This window comes from Numida meleagris, chromosome 4 (genome assembly GCF_002078875.1).
Source record: "Numida meleagris isolate 19003 breed g44 Domestic line chromosome 4, NumMel1.0, whole genome shotgun sequence".
Taxonomy (NCBI): domain Eukaryota; kingdom Metazoa; phylum Chordata; class Aves; order Galliformes; family Numididae; genus Numida; species Numida meleagris.
This window is the reverse complement of record NC_034412.1, coordinates 79,673,038-79,688,691: the sequence shown is the minus strand read 5'-3', so window position 1 is coordinate 79,688,691 and position 15,654 is coordinate 79,673,038. Positions and strand designations below refer to the sequence as shown.

At 39.5% G+C, this 15,654-nt stretch overlaps 1 protein-coding gene across 4 annotated transcripts in view; it reads left to right on the top strand.

The window, feature by feature from the left end:
• TBC1D19 (TBC1 domain family member 19) overlaps positions 2,711–15,654 on the top strand; it is a 52,384-nt gene continuing 39,440 nt past the window's right edge. Inside the window, exons 1-6 of one of the 4 annotated variants that reach the window (XM_021395609.1) lie at positions 2,906–3,046; positions 4,689–4,921; positions 5,656–5,807; positions 9,800–9,872; positions 10,640–10,685; positions 11,568–11,643. In XM_021395609.1, coding sequence (XP_021251284.1) covers positions 11,608–11,643 — 36 coding nt within the window. In that variant the 5' untranslated portion in view covers positions 2,906–3,046; positions 4,689–4,921; positions 5,656–5,807; ... (1 more) ...; positions 10,640–10,685; positions 11,568–11,607. Of the gene's footprint in view, positions 3,047–4,688; positions 4,922–5,655; positions 5,808–9,799; positions 9,873–10,639; positions 10,686–11,567; positions 11,644–15,654 lie in introns of those variants that run through there. The other 3 variants (XM_021395610.1, XM_021395608.1, XM_021395611.1) reach the window with 3 other exon arrangements.

Below are 15,654 nucleotides of genomic sequence, written 5' to 3'. Positions count from 1 at the left end.
CTAGCACACAAAACTATTACACTTTATATTCTTGTTCAGCTGGCAATGTAGGCCAATATCTCGTTAAGTCCCAATACAAGGAGAAAAGCAGTTGTGATTACTATTGCCATTAACTTCGCATACGTATGTGAGCAAAGAACTGATTGAAAATCTGATGTAAACTGGAAGTATTCAAGGCACTGGTAGACAACTGGGCATATGATTTCCCTGTGCTTTCCATCAACTGAAGAGAGAATTGTCCTTAATATTTCATTGTAGCAGTTGGTTAAGGAACTTTCATCTCTGACCTTCTATTACTGTTTTCCTCTAAACTTCATTTTATCCAGAAAAGCTTTCAGAAAAGTCAAAAGAGGTTGCAGAGAGATGAGTTTGGATGCATTTTTATACCTGTTAAATCTACTGTTGTTTTTTTTTTTCCTAGCAAGGTAGCTGATTACAATTATCTTCATTTCCTTGCTTCTGCTTTGCTCACTTGCAAAGCTCACAGCAATGAAAAAGTTACCCTGATATTTTAGAATGTTACATAATTCTGTGTTTTAGAGGGATATGGTCATCCTCAGAGCTGAAAATGAATACTGATTATTGACTATGGAAGTCAGTCTTCAGCTTTTCCATGTTAACTCCTTGAAGTCTCTTAGACTGCTGATTAACGATTCTGGGGTTTTCAAAATTAATATTTTGACTTAGTGAATTAGGTTGCTAAGTGAGAATTTGATTACAAGGGGATGTACATAAGAACAGATTTTCCCAGAAGGGCTAAGTGGGCTGAAGCTCCTTGCATTCACACCAGCCAGTGTGATGCACCTGGTGATACCCAGCTGTCCTGTTTAAATGAAGGCTGTATTGGCTCCTGGTACTGAGCTTCAATTAATGAGTACACAGGGGTAAAATATTCAAGATTGCAATAAAGCTTTACTGGAGCACAGGTCTACTACCTCATATCATCCCTCATGAAGCACACATCAAGAAGCTGTGTAACTGAGGTTGCTTTTCATATCATCAGTATGTGGTATAAAAATATAGCACAGAAGAAAATATAGAATATATATCCTACCTCAGGCACATGACAGTAGCATTTTAAACTCTCTCTCAAGCTTTAAGGTTGTGAATCCAGCTACCTCACACTAGTAAAAAGCCACTTCAGTCACAGCTAAAGTTTCTTTTTAAAGCTAATCTTTCTGACAGCTAAGACATGGGTTGGAAGCTGTCAGTTCCAGCTGAGAAACAGTTCAAGAGGATTCTGCCTTGTAGCTGCTGATAGAATCACTGGCTGAATGAGAAAGCTTGGTCCTTTCCAATGCAAAGTCAAACATGTTAATTAAGCCTTAAATAACGGTGACAAAAATGCTGTTTTAAGTGATTATTGAGCCAGATGTGAAATGCTCATAGCCAGTCCCCTGGCTCCGTTGGACAGCGACCAGTGAGCAGCGGAAGCTACACATGCTGCCCGAGGCTGCAACCACCAGCCCACCTCCACTGGAGGAGCACTCAGGCATGCACATAAGGCTGAGACATTCACACTGGCTGCTGGAATGAGGCCATTTTATCTGCAAAGCTCAGCTACAGCACCCAGTGTGAGGTGGCTCACATGCACCAGTACAGTTTAGGGGCTGACCTGCTGGAAAGGAGCTCAGCAGAGAAGGACCTGGGTGTCCTGGTGAACATTAGATTGGCCATGAGCCAGCAGTGTGCCCTTGTGGACAAAAAGGCCGATGATATTCTGGGGTGTATTAGAAAGAGAATGGCCAGCAGGTTGAGAGGAGGTGATCTTCCCCCTCTACTCTGCCCTGGTGAGGCTGCATCTGGAGTGCAGTGTTCAGTTGTGGGCTCCTCAGTTCAAGAAAGACAAGGAACTTCTAGAGAGTACAGCAGAAGGCTACAAAGATGTTGAGAGACCTGGTGAATGTCCCTTAAGAGGGAATGCTGAGAGACCTGGGACTGTTCAGGTGGGAGAAAACCAAGGGGGGATCTCATCAGTGTTTCAAAGAATCATAGAATCACAGAATCAGAGAATGGTTTGGGTTGGAAGAAGACTGAGCAGGGATCTCATCAGTGTTTCATAGAATTATAGAATGGTTTGGGTTGGAAGGGACCTTTAAGATCATCTAGTTCCAAATAGTCCCAACCCGCCTGCTACAGGCAGGGGCAACTCCCTCTAGACCAGGTTGCTTAAAGCCCCATCCAGCCTGGCTTTGTGAATGTTTAAAGTGCAGGAGTCAGATGGATGGGGCTGGACTCTTTTCAGTGGTGTGCAGCAACAGAACAAGGGGCAACCTACTGTAGGGAACCTGTGTTAGCAGGAGGTTGGGCTTGATGATCCCCAGAGGTCCCTTCCAACATTTAGGATTCTGTGATTTGGCTGGGGCCTGATGCGGGTATCCGCACCTGAGAGGCCCGGTGATGTTGCCCAGAGAATCTGTGGGTGCCCCATCCCTGGAGGTGTTCAAGGCCAGGTTGGATGGGGCCCTGTGCAGCCTGACCTGGTGGGTGGCAGCCCCACCCACGGCAGGGCCTTGGAATTGGATGCTTTTTGTGTCTTTAAAGCTCCTCCCAACCTAAGCCATTCCATGATTCTGCAAAATCCTTGCATCTGCTCATAGGCTTTCCTATACTTCCTATTTATTTCCTATTGGGTCACATTAGGACATTTCATGTAGGAAACAGGCACAGGATCGCGTTTCTCACAGAGCTCTGTGTGAACCCAGCCCTCAGGCCGGAGGTGCCTGCCCGGTGCCGGGTTGAGGCGGCAGCCCAAGCACGTGGCAGGGCGCTGAGCCGCTCGGCGGCCGCCACGTCCCCGCCGGCCCCGTCAGGCGGGGCGGAACCGTTCAGCGAGGCGCCGCTTTCCGCCCGGCCGCCGCCGCGGCTGTTGCTCGGTAACGTCGGAGCGGGCGGGGCGCGGCGCGCCGGGGAGAGCGGCCCGGTGCGGGGGCTCGGCGGCACCGTGATGCTGGAGCAGGACAGCGGGCTCTCCCTCACCATAGCGCGGATCGTGCAGCGGCTGAAGGGCTCCAGCCTCCACTCCCAGCTGGAGCGACAGGCCCGGGTGAGCCCCGCACCCAGGCCCGGCTCCCTCTCCCCGCCTCGCCGCTTTGTTCCCGGCGTTGTGCCCCTGCCCCACGCGGCCCCGGGGCCTCCCGTCATTCCTCCCTGCTTGTCCGGTCTCTCTGTTTATCGTTCCTCCCTATGGGGCCGGAGGATTTCGCAGGCGGCGTACGGGCTGCCCTCTGCCCATCTCACCCGTTCGACAGCGAACGGCTTTGGGTTATAATCCGCGATTTGCGAGGCTTTGAGTGTCACCCCTCTGAAGTGCCCCTGAGGAAACGAGGATTTGGTGAAAGGAAGTGAAAATAAATGGAAAGTGCACGTGAACGTCTTGTAGCTGAGAAAGTAGTTGTTTTTGTATTTAGTAACTGGTCTGCATGTGAGACCTCGGCTTCTCATATTCCAGATGAACTCTTTTTAAAGAGTTAAATTTGTTTCTGTTTTCATGACCCTAATAACGTGGTTTTGGTGCTAGAGCCGTTATGAACTATTCAGGGTTTGATTTCATAGAATTCTGGGTTTTATTTAATGCTTTGTAGACAACGCGTGAAGTTGCAGAGATTTGGTTGTGGGTACAACGCCCATTGTTTGCCTTAATTTTGTTTGGTTTTGAAATGAAGCATGGTTTTGTTCTCTGAACGTCCCTAAGGCTTTCTCCAGCAGGAGACATCACTGTGTGCCTTCTTTGTTTCTGTTGTTAGAAGCACCTGCCAGTTTGGTCCTTAATACTGCTTTAAATGCACGTCTGCTGTGCTCTTGTTGAGCGACAGCTCTCTAAATTCAGCGTCCCAAGCAGAGGGCCTGACATGAGGTGTAGAGAGTGAAGGAATTTCAGAACAGGAGTCTCTTCCAACAACTCCATTACTGATGACAGTAAAATATGTGAATGCTCACCTCTGCTTTTGTTCTCTTGGCTTTGACTCCTGGAGGCCTCCTTCACAGCCATTAGTACCTACATGTCTGTTTCGACAAGGAAGCTTGGTGCAGCCAGGAGTTGGTGGGTGATTGTTGTATGCAGTACCAGTGGGCAGCCTGAGAACTTTATCAGTGCCCTTATCAGGACAGTTAGATGTCTGAGTCTCACTCCTCAAAAATATTCAGCATCTCTGAAAACATGAGTCACAATGGAACACAAGGTCCGTTTTAATACCACCAGATATTTTTAAGGTGTCTTGTAAACATTATTTTAACTACTTTGTAAATTGATCTCTTCTTTAGAGTCTAGGAAGGAGAGCTCAGAATGAGCAGTCTCTTTCACCAGTTAATAATTTTGAGCAAAACACAATTTCTTGATGTTATTTGTGAGAGATGATAGAAGAGTCCTGTGGTTATGAACTGATCCCACCAGTGCTCTGTTTGACACAGAGATCCTGTGCTGGTGTCAGGGGCTGTGATGCACAATCTCTTTAAAATAAGTGTAGTGTGGGTGCAAAATGATCTACTGTCACAGGTATCATCAGATAATCACATTTTTGTCCTGAGAAGCGAAATGGTATAGAGTCATGTGCTTGTTAATGAAGACTGGAAAAACAAATGTTTGATTCCATAGGATGAGTTTTAATGTTGATAATGTGTCTATAGTTAATGCAGTGAGATTAATACAGAAAAGAATGAGCGTACTTTTTCACTCTTTGCTCATTTAGAGGCTTTGTGGCCCTCCTCTGGACCTGCTCCAGCAGCTCTGCATCCATCTTGTAGTGCAGGCCCCAGGCTTGGGCACAGTATTCCAGATGGAGCCTTACAAGGTCAGAGTAGAGGGGGACCATCACCTCCCTCTCCCTGCTAGCCACCCTTTGGATGCAGCCCAGGATACAGTTGGCTCATGTCCATCGGGACCCCCAAGGATGCTCTCAAGGAGTTCTTCCAGTCTGTACAGGTATATGGGATTGCCCTGACCCAAACATAGCACCTTGCCCTTATCCTTGTTGAACCTCATTAGGTACACGTGGGCCCATTTTTCAAGCCTGTCCAAGTCCTTCTGAATGGCATCCCTTCCTTCTGTCATATCAATGGCACTACTCAGCCCAGTGTCATCAGCAGACTTGCTGAAGGTTCTCTCAATCCCATTATCTGTCATTGATAAAGATATTGAAGAGCAACAGTCCCAAAACAGACTCTTGCCTTTCTGAAATGTTTTTAAGGGGTGCCTAGAAAAACAGATGTGGAAATCTTCAGGCAGGAAATTTAGTTTGAGATCAAAGCATTTTTGTGTGTGTGAAACTTTGCTTGAAGTTTGTTTTAGTGAAGTTAGAATAAGTTCAGTGAAGTTAGAATAAAAATGGAATGATTTAGAGATCTGAAAAAAGCGTCACCTTTTAAATGTGGATGTTTAATGGAGTATAAAAGAATTTTGTTCTCTTCAGACCTCTGATAGAAATCTGTCTGACTCAAAGTTGCCTAGAATCTCTGGTGACCAGGGGCAAATAACAAGTAAAGATTTTTAAAAATAAAAATAAATAACATGAAAGTAGTTTTATCCTAAAGAACTTTCCCAAAACAGAAGATGAGAATAAAATGAAACAAATGTTCTAAATTAAGTTCTATCAAGCAAGTATCAATACTCACAAAACAAGGAATCCCTCCTGATGTTTTCTATGTATACGTTTTCAGGTTTGTGTTTCTTGTAGGATACATGTGGTGGGAGTACTTGAAGGAGAACTTGCAGCAGATCAAGACAATGCTGTCTGAATATGCTGAAAGATGAAACTGGAGCATAAGAGTCAGCCCGGACACCCCACCCCTGTCTGATGACTCAGTATTAGGTGTGTAGGGTAGAGGGAAGAGGGAACATGTCTGGGGAGTGGTAAAAGGTTTCAAGAGGTGCCTGAAGTATCAACAAGGTAGGGAGAGGAGGTAAGCGAGGATACACAATCAGAATGGTTGTCCAGAGGAGAGAACACCATCAGCACTCTTGGAGCAGACTTATAACTATTTCCAAAGGATCTAAAGGAACTATGGGTCTGAGTGAGAGGTAGTGACCTTCACAAGACTTTGAATGTGGCAAAGGAAGAGAGGAGCACTGGGACTGATGCCTCTAGAAGTTGTTGGGATGCTGCTTGAGTGTGTGCTTTGAGAGGGAGTACGTGTGAACTTTTTAGATTAATTCACGTGGTATAAAGCTTTGCAAGATATCTGAAGGTATTATTTCATGACTTTTTTTTTTTTTCAAACATTAAAAAAAGAGAAAGTGATAGTGATTCCTACTTAAATAAAAGGTCAAATTAAGAGGGAAAATGTTTCTGTGAATGCAGTATTTATTTAATAAAACTTAGCAAGTAAACAGGCTCATGAGTCATCATAAATAATTAATGATTCCTTTTTGTGCATTGTATTTGACAAATGACTTACTATCCCCTTCTGATAGAGCTTGTACTTTAGTCTAATTGGTCCAGCAGTAACATTTCAGTATAATTAATTTTAAATTGCATGCAAATATGAATCCTGTGAACAGATTGTGGAGTTCAGAAACAATGCAAGTGATGCAGGTTTAATTCACAGACTTTTAATTTATTTTTTAGCAATATGAATTATATATATTTTAACACACGTTTTATTTGAAGCACTAATTTTATCTTGAAATGAAACGTGGAAAAATTTTAATGAGATATTTTTTATGTTTAATTGATGTGTTTTATTTATCTTGTGGAAGAGTGTAATGTTTGAAATGGTTTGTTTCCGTATGACGCAAATAGAAGCTGTCTGTTTCAACTGTTAGATTTTTGACATGTTTTAACTTATATAAGAAACTTCATAATGCTTTCACCCTTAGTTTAGCTACAGTAGAAATGTACAAGTGTTGGAAAAATGGTAGTGTATTCAGGGTTTTACACTTACTGAAGTTGGCTTAGTTATGCTCAGAATTATCCTTCTTTTGGTTACAGAAATGTGTAAAATAAATCCAGCATCACTCCCTTAAATGTGTGGGATTTTTAGGTGTTTAGAGAGTGTTTGTACTGGAATTGCTGTGATAATACTTGCAGTGTTTTTGATCAAGTCAGCTTGATCCTAATTGAATCATTTAGGATGATGACTGCCCACATCTTAACAGGATACCGTACCAAAGTCAAAGCTGTGCACAGGATAGAAACACAAAGGATTGCTAGTGGCACCCGTGCCACTTTTAAGAAGTTTTGGCAAAATTTTGAAAGTCCAAAAGTTATGCTTTCTCTTCTGTACAGCTGAAGGACAAGAGGGTGCTGACAAATGCTGTGTTGATGGTTTGTTTTAGGAAGGAATGTCCAACAGCCAGTTGCCTCTTGATTTACAAGGGGCAGACACCCAACCCTTGAACCCCGCTGTCCTATCCATACAAATATGCACAATGCCAGTTATACTGGAAAGGACAACAGTAGGCATGAACGTTGTTAAAAAAATAATTTGTTATTGTTTGCTAAAATATGCTGTATTTATCCCTGTCTCAGGACTCAGCCTTGGCCTGGCTGAGCCCATGAGTAGCATCATTTCTTCCCTGGTCTGGCTGTCATTCTTTAACTTCCATTGCTCCTTTTCCTTTACTCTGCCTGTTATGATTTTCCTGAGAGATTAAAAAAAAAAAAGGAAAAGATAGATACTCTTTCATTGAAATGTGTATATTAAAATTGGAGAGTCTGTCATTCTGCTTGTGTGTACCTTGCATTTTGATCATGCAGGAAATTAATTCAATTCATCAGTATGTCTCATCAAGGTGTGGGGTTTTTTTTTCCCCCAGTAAGCCGTTGTCAGGCATTTTTATCAGTGTAAATCATAGTAATGCTTTCAGTATAAGAAAATTTTGTCGATGTGATTTTCATGGTTGTCATAGTGGACAAAAATGAAAATGATATTTAGGCAGTACATTGTATCAAGCAGTTCAAAACACAACCTACTGAAATACGGTAATGTTTTTTTGCAACATAGTATTAACAACAAGTAAGAAAATTAACTAACAGAAATAACTTGTAATCACAGAAATGGGTTGGAGGGGACCTTAAAGATCAGGTAGCTCCAACCCTGTGGGCAGGGAAGTCAGAGTAACTGGTCCAAAGAAGAAATTATATAGGAGACCTGGTCTACTAATTTTGGAAGGTCACCTCTGTCTTTTTGACTCCTTGATTTAATGCCCATAAACACCCATATAAAATCCAAAGATGTACTTTTATGTTAAGTTACAGCAAAGCAATTCAGTGGGGATTTCCTTTATCCTGTCCAAGTGAATCTTTTCTTTTGCAATATTATTCAGCTGTAGGATGTGTTCTTCAGTGTTACATCTGGCTGCAGCCACGAGCTGGACTGTCTGCCAGGTTCTTGCGTTTTGGATGTTAAATAGGTCTGCAATCTTATATACAATAAGTAAGTCCTTAACAACAGCAATGTCTTTGGCTCTGTAGCAACTCTCTACATCTTGTGGTTTGTTCTTATGACCACTTTTCTGTTTCAAAAACATGCCTATGTTCTCTTTGCTATTGCAGTTAATACACCAAATATTAAAGCCTTTAATACCTCTAGCTGTAATAAAGTGATTTAAAATAAAAGAATTGCTGATGCTAGTAGCCTTTTCATTTTTCAGTCATTCCCCCATTTTTATAGGGGAAAAATAGAAAGATTTCCTTAAAATTCTGCATTGTGAATGTATCTAGACCAACTCTTCTTGCAAGATGTGCTGCACAGCAAATGAACTTTTCTATGTACAAACTGTAAGGCAGATGACAAGGATGTGGAGTTTGTTAGCTGTGTGTGATGGAACAAAAGCTTGCCATGCTGTCAGCCGTGTTGTCTGCGCTGACACGCTGCATGAGCAGTGAAAGTCTATTAGCAGCATGAGTTATAATAGACAACAGCTGATACGTCTCCAACATATTGCTGAATAGCTTTTGGTAAGCAGTGTCCTGCACTTCTGGGGAGCTGAGGTGGCTGCGTGCTTCTAACATGCCATGCTCTGGCATGGCTGGGGGTAAGTTTCACCGATCTCCCGGTGTTTTTTTTTCAGGTCAGCAGCCAGGGTTGCTATTCTTTTCCAATACTCTAGTTTTATCCTCTAGTGCTAATCAGCTATTACCACATTTTCTGTTTAGGAAATTATGCATTGAAGCCACCTCAAGAAAATCCTGAGTTTCAGATTGTTGTCCTTTGGAGTTTTTTGGTCTATTTGTTTTCTCCTCTTGGTCTAGCTGTAGAGGGAGATGCCGTAGCAGCTGCTCATGCTGTAGCTGGAAAATCTGCACCAGGATTATAAAGCTAATTGTTGCCTAGCTGACATCTGTCAAATGCACTTCATTGCACATTGCTGTATATACCTTGTAATCACAGCTGCAGAGGTGAATGTTTGGTCCAATTTTTATTTGAAGTTTGAAGATGGCACCTCTTATCTGACGGGTGAACTGTGGGAAGTTAAGTGGGAAGCTGTGGAACATTTTCAATTTGTTCATGTCAGTGACCAATCCTTTAATGTGTAGAACCTGGCATTTGTGCAAACTATGTAGGGTACTTACTCGAAATAGGAACCATGTGTGTTGCAGGTAGTCCCTCTCCCTTTACCTGCGAACAGCTTTTATCACAGGTATAAAAACGAAGATATGGACTTAGGGAAAAGTTGGCGGATATTTTTTAATTATTATTTTTTGGCTCTAATAACTACATTCAAGTTACTAAAAAGTAATTTACTGTGTGTGTGTAACCTTAAGATTGTATGTTTCTTATTTCATAACTAAATATGCAGATTACTTTCTTTATAATGAATGCTCGTTGCTCATTTATTTATTCATTTTCTCCTCATTAGATTAGCCTACACAGCCCGGAAATTAAACTGGAATCACTAAAAGAAGATATTAAGGATTTTCTGAAGACATCAGGTTTGTAGTACTTCAAGTAGTTAAGATGTGAAGTTGTTAGCACTTCAGCATGGAGCTGGTATTAATTCTGGATTGTGTGAGGCATTGTGAAAATGAACACAAATAAAATAGGTGAGAAATTTATTAGATTACTAAACAGGATAGAGAAAATTAACAGGGAAAATGTTATTGTTTTCTGGCAGCATTTTGAACATGCAATGCAAAAATATGATTGTCATTTTACAGGATACTGGTAATTTAGTCTTTTTTGAAAGTTATGAATGAAACAAGAGTTCAGGCCATTTGAAAAATGGAAAGTAGCATTTGAGGAGGTGCTCTTGAAAATTTTACTCTTTGGTAGATTTCCATTGGGAGTTGTAGGCTATATTACTGTATAACGTGAAGATTTGATTAAAAGTGATGTAAGTTTTGTAATCACCAAGAACGCTATTTCTATTAACATTCATAGTTGCTTTAAAAATATGATGGTTTCAGAGAAATAGCTTATAATTGTTTAACCAAAGCTGTATCATAATTATTTGAACAGCAGATACAAATAAAGAATACTCAACCTTTTTTGCAGACTTTAACTTGTAGTTTTACCTACCTTTATTAAGTTAACGTGTCTTCATCTCTTCCTGTCTGTCCAGTACGTAGACATGAATTGAGACAGGACAGAAAACTCTAGCAACTCTAAAGTAACCTCTGATTCGTGTTCCATTAGTATTAATTTATTAAAGTTGTCTTCTGTTTTGTTTTCTTTTTTTTTTTTTTTTAATTTTTAACAGGTTGGGAAAAGAAGCTCCAGAATGCTGTTTATAGTGAACTCAATGTGTAAGTTCATTTAGCTTTTTAATTTATTAAGTTCTATTTGCATGATTTCATTCCTTTGTATATAAAGGCGTATGATGTGTTGCTATTGTGTGCAAGGTCTGCCATATCAAGGGTGCCTGCTTCATTTCTGTTTTTAAAGTGTCATTTCTTTTTCATCCTGGTGAAATACTGGACTGAGATGTATTTTCCCGTATTTTAAACATTACTTTAATAGTCTTTGTTGTTTTACTTCCAAAAGTACCAAAATTCATAATGTAATTCTGTTGTAGCTGAGGTAGTTATTGCAAATGAATTTTAAATTATTTTCAGATGTTTATAACAGTAGTATGTGTTTAAATATCTTTAAGATTTTACATCTCTAGACTTAGCGGATCAATGTCATCACATTTACTATGGTTATAAATACACTGAAATTTGAGGAATTCTCTCTTTATTATTGTTTGGCTCACTTTGAATGAGACTTCTGGGAAGTATAAATTGTCTTTTACACCCTGGCAAGGCAGAAAGGTGAATTAATTGATACGCACAGCCCAAACTGCAACAAGCTAATAAATACTGTTTATGCACACATACTTCTGCTAATTTAAGTAAGCTTCTTAGACTTAATAGTTTTGAACAATATGTCTTCATAGTACAAGGGACTTGATTCAGCAAAGTACTGGTATGTGTTACCAGTTAAAAATGGGAAGAAATTGTGTGCGTGGGTGGGGGAAGGATGAGGAAGAAATAATTAAAAAAAAATGCTACTTGTTTTAAAATTTGATCATCATATGCAGTGTTTTTATTAGTGTTCTCATGAAAGAAATTATGTTTAGGTTTACAAATAATTAATAAAGCAAAATAAAAATATGAGCATTTAAAGTATGCCATACTTTCTTCAAGGTTTCCTTCACCATGTCATCCTGCAGCACCTCCTGAGCATATGAAAGAACCATTGGCTTATATGAGGAAAGCACAGGTGGGTTGTTACCAATTTTACAGTTCTTATTAAATTTTTGGTAAGACTGTTTCAAATTTACTTCAATTTTATTATTTCAATTTTAATATTACTGTGCAATTTCTAGGATTTTTACCTTAGGAAAAATGCACATTTGTAATTGTGTGTGTGTAGAGTTTAGTAACTATGTTGTATATGTAACATATTACATACATACCATAAATGCTCAAGTAATTCTCCAGCTATGAAAGAAGTAGGATGTAGTGGCAGGTGGGTGAATATTTTAGAACAGAGATTACATGAAGCATATATAGAAGGAGAGTTTTTCTCTGTAGGGAAAAAGAAGTGTAGATATGGGTCATTTCACTTAGGGTTACAAGAATATTGTTTGGAAGAGAAACAGATAGGCAGTTCGGCAGTGAAAGACAGCAAGCTGCATAGATAATGAGATCAGAAAGAGGAGAGGTCTTCAATACTTGGAAAGCTGAAAGAAAGGTGAAAGCTTTAGAGCTAAGGAGCTTAAGGAATATCAAAGGAGATTAAGGGAAACAGGACTACAAAAGATTGAACAAGGATTTTGCTATCAGGGAAAGAATATTTTTACTTCATTGAGTTTTTCCTTACTGTATGCTATTTGAAATAAATAAAAATTTTGCATGAACTTTTTAGTTGCTTTTTTTTTTCCTTTCCATTTTTAATAATATGATCTAACCAGAATATCAGAGAAAAAGGTAAAATTGTATTTAAGTTAACCGTGCATAGAAATGTTGGGTCCTGCACTTTGGTCACAACAACCTCAGGCAACCCTACAGGCTTGGGGAGGAGTGGCTGGAAAGCTGCCTGACGGAAAGGGACCTTGGTGTGCTGATGGACAGCCAGCTGAATATGAGCCAGGTGGCCAAGAAGGCCAATGGCATCCTGGCTTGTATCAGGAATGGTGTGGTGAGCAGTACTAGGGAAGTCATCCTGCCCCTGTACTCGGCATTGGTGAGGCCTCACCTCGAGTACTGTGTTCAGTTTTGGGTGCCTCAGTACAGAAAGGACATTGAGGTGCTGGAGCAGGTCCAAAGAAGGGCAACAAGGCTGGTGAAGGGCTTGGAGAATATGCCCTATGAGGAGCAACTAAAGGAACTGGGGCTGTTTAGTCTGGGGAAGAGGAGACTGAGGGGAGGCCTCATTGCTCTCTTCAAATACCTGAAAGGTGATTGCAATGAGACCAGGGCTGGTCTCTTCTCAGTGGTGACAGGTGACAGGGCAAGGGGAAATGGCCTCAAGTTGCGCCAGGGGAGGTTTAGGTTGGATATCAGGAAGAACTTCTTTCCAGAAAGGGTTGTTAAGCACTGGAACAGGCTCCCCAGGGAGGTGGTTGAGTCACCATCCCTGAATGTGTTTAAAATCTGTTTGGATGTGGTGCTTGGGGACATGATCTAGTGGTGGGTTGTTAGAGCAGTATGGTTAGGTTGCGGTTGGACTTGATGGTCTTGAAGGTCCTTTCCAACCTGAGCAATTCTATGATTCTAAATATATTATGTTATCTTTTACAAGTTATCTGTTGCCCAGATAACTTGTGAAAGTTATTGTTATTAATCTGTTATTCAACAGATTTTGTTACTTTTTCAATCATATTGCTGCTTGTTGTAGGAAGTCTTATCATGCTGCACTGGGTTTTCCATTCTTTAGCATCTGAGTATAAAGATTATATTAAGCAAATTTTATACTTTGATGTGGAATGTAATGCCACAGTTTACTACCTGAAAATAACCACTCGTACCAATGAGTGCTAACATGAAAAAAACACAAGTACTTATATATATGTTTATGTATGTGATTGTTCGTCTGAATCAGTTTAATTGGCTGTAATTTTATAAAAGTGCACTCAATGCTTGGGTTGCACAATATTTTTAGTACTCTGTGAGAAGGACAATTTTTCTAATAGTTTAGGAAAGAAGGAGAAGTTCTGTGTTTACTAGTTTCAAAGTTCGACTTACCTAATTCAAAGAGAATTATGCATACTTATTTTCAAATTCTTTCTTGAAATACAAATTGTTTTCACAAGGAAATATTGATAAGTGGTGATAGTTAGAAAGTTGCATAAGAATGTGGTTAGGGGATTAATAAGGCATTACCCAAACACACTGATGTGTGTGTGTGAGCATTTGATTTTTGAGATTCACTCTCATTTATCACTGTAGGTCATAGGCCCATAAGAAAACAAGGACGATCAGATCAGTTGAATCTCAGCCAGGTTTTATTTTGTTAATCTTTTGAATAAAGAACAGTAAACAATATAGAAAGTTTATGAAGTCAATGTTTCCATGATTTTGTTAATTTAAAATATTTGAAAGTAGCTAAAATGCAATTATCCGGATTGATAATACCTTCTAGAGGTAAACTAAAAGTGGAAACTTACTGATTTATTTCCACCAGGTATCAGAAATCTAATTAATATTTTGAAGGTAGGTTTTTGTTTTATTTGTAGGTGGATCCTTTTGCCCTTATTTCTCTTTTAGCATCACAACAGATGGAGAAGAATATTTTGATGCTGTCAACAATACTTGTCCTAGTAGAAAAATGTTTTCCATGTACATCATTTTTGATTTTTATTATGCACAGGCATGGTTTAAGATGTTGTTTCTATTGTGATGAGTTCACTGGCATTTTCTTTATCCTTTTCTATCTTAATTAATTTTGTTCTACTTCAGAATTCTGGAAAGAAGGGTAATACTTTCTGAAAACCATATTATTATGATATCGCTTATTGGAATCACTTTGAATCACTAATTAAAACAATATTTGCATTTTTTTACAATAGATATTAAAATGTTCATGGTTAACCCTTTTACTTCTCAAATTGGTTATGTTTTCTGATTCTTAGCTGACAGTCTTAAGTTTATATACTGTATTCTTTTCATTTTATCAAAATGAAAAGAGATTTCTAGGAAATGACAGAACACTAATAGCAATGAGTAGTAGTGCTATAAATCAGTTGTGTGCTTGTGGCATTGTTCAGTGTAGAGAAAGTACTGCAATTAATATTTACATTTTGCAATATTAACATAAATGTGCTGTATATTTTCTAATTGCGAGTGCTGTAGCTGTTCCTGCAATTGAGTTAAGGTAGATCACAAGGTTCAGCTTCTTCATTCTGTCTTTGATTAGGTCTTTCCTAGACAGAGGCCCTTTTTCATTTGTTTTGTTTCTTGAAAATTGACATATAATATCTAGGACCTCTCTGAAAAGCATCAGATTATTTCACATTTCTGGTGTTCTCTGTACTAATTGATCTGGTTACAATTTGAGGGGATTAAGTCACCTACTCCCACCTTGCTAAACAGCAGAATTATTACTTATGCATCTTAATGCAGACTAGGTGTTACTACTAAATAATGGGATTAAAAATTGAAGACTTTGCTAAATTGCTTTAATGCCCAGCAGGCACTGGTGAGAGTTGAAAAATTCTTAAATCCATTAGACTTCTTTATTTTGATATCCGCATTTTGATGGGATGAAATGATGCAAGCCTTATCAGCTCTTTAGTTCTCTCTGAGTTCACTGGGAAAGCTTTTGCTTGATTTAGGAGAATTTCTGCCAACAACAGAGAAATGAAGAGGATAACATAAAGATATAAGAACAAAAAAAAGCTAAAGATTAGAATAAAAAGCTGAGTCCAAGGAAATGTTAGGAATTGTTTCTGACATCTCCCATGAAACTGTATTCTGATTATGTCCTATTTTGATCTTACAAAGCTCATAACAAGCTAAACACTATAGATTACTAACATGCTACCCTGCAATGCAGAGACCCTACCAATCTCTGGTTGGGCAGTTGACTGTCATACCAAGAGTATCAGCCTCCATTGCTCTTTGGAATGAGCTGGTGCTCAGTCTTGCAAAGCTATCTCACTCCTCTGTGCTTCTTTTACATTTTTTATATCTCGGCATATCATATTTTTAAAGTTTTGGTCTTTGTTTCACTTCATATTTTTTTTAACTGTTAGTAGCACCTCTGTATTCTTTTCTTCCATTTGCACGT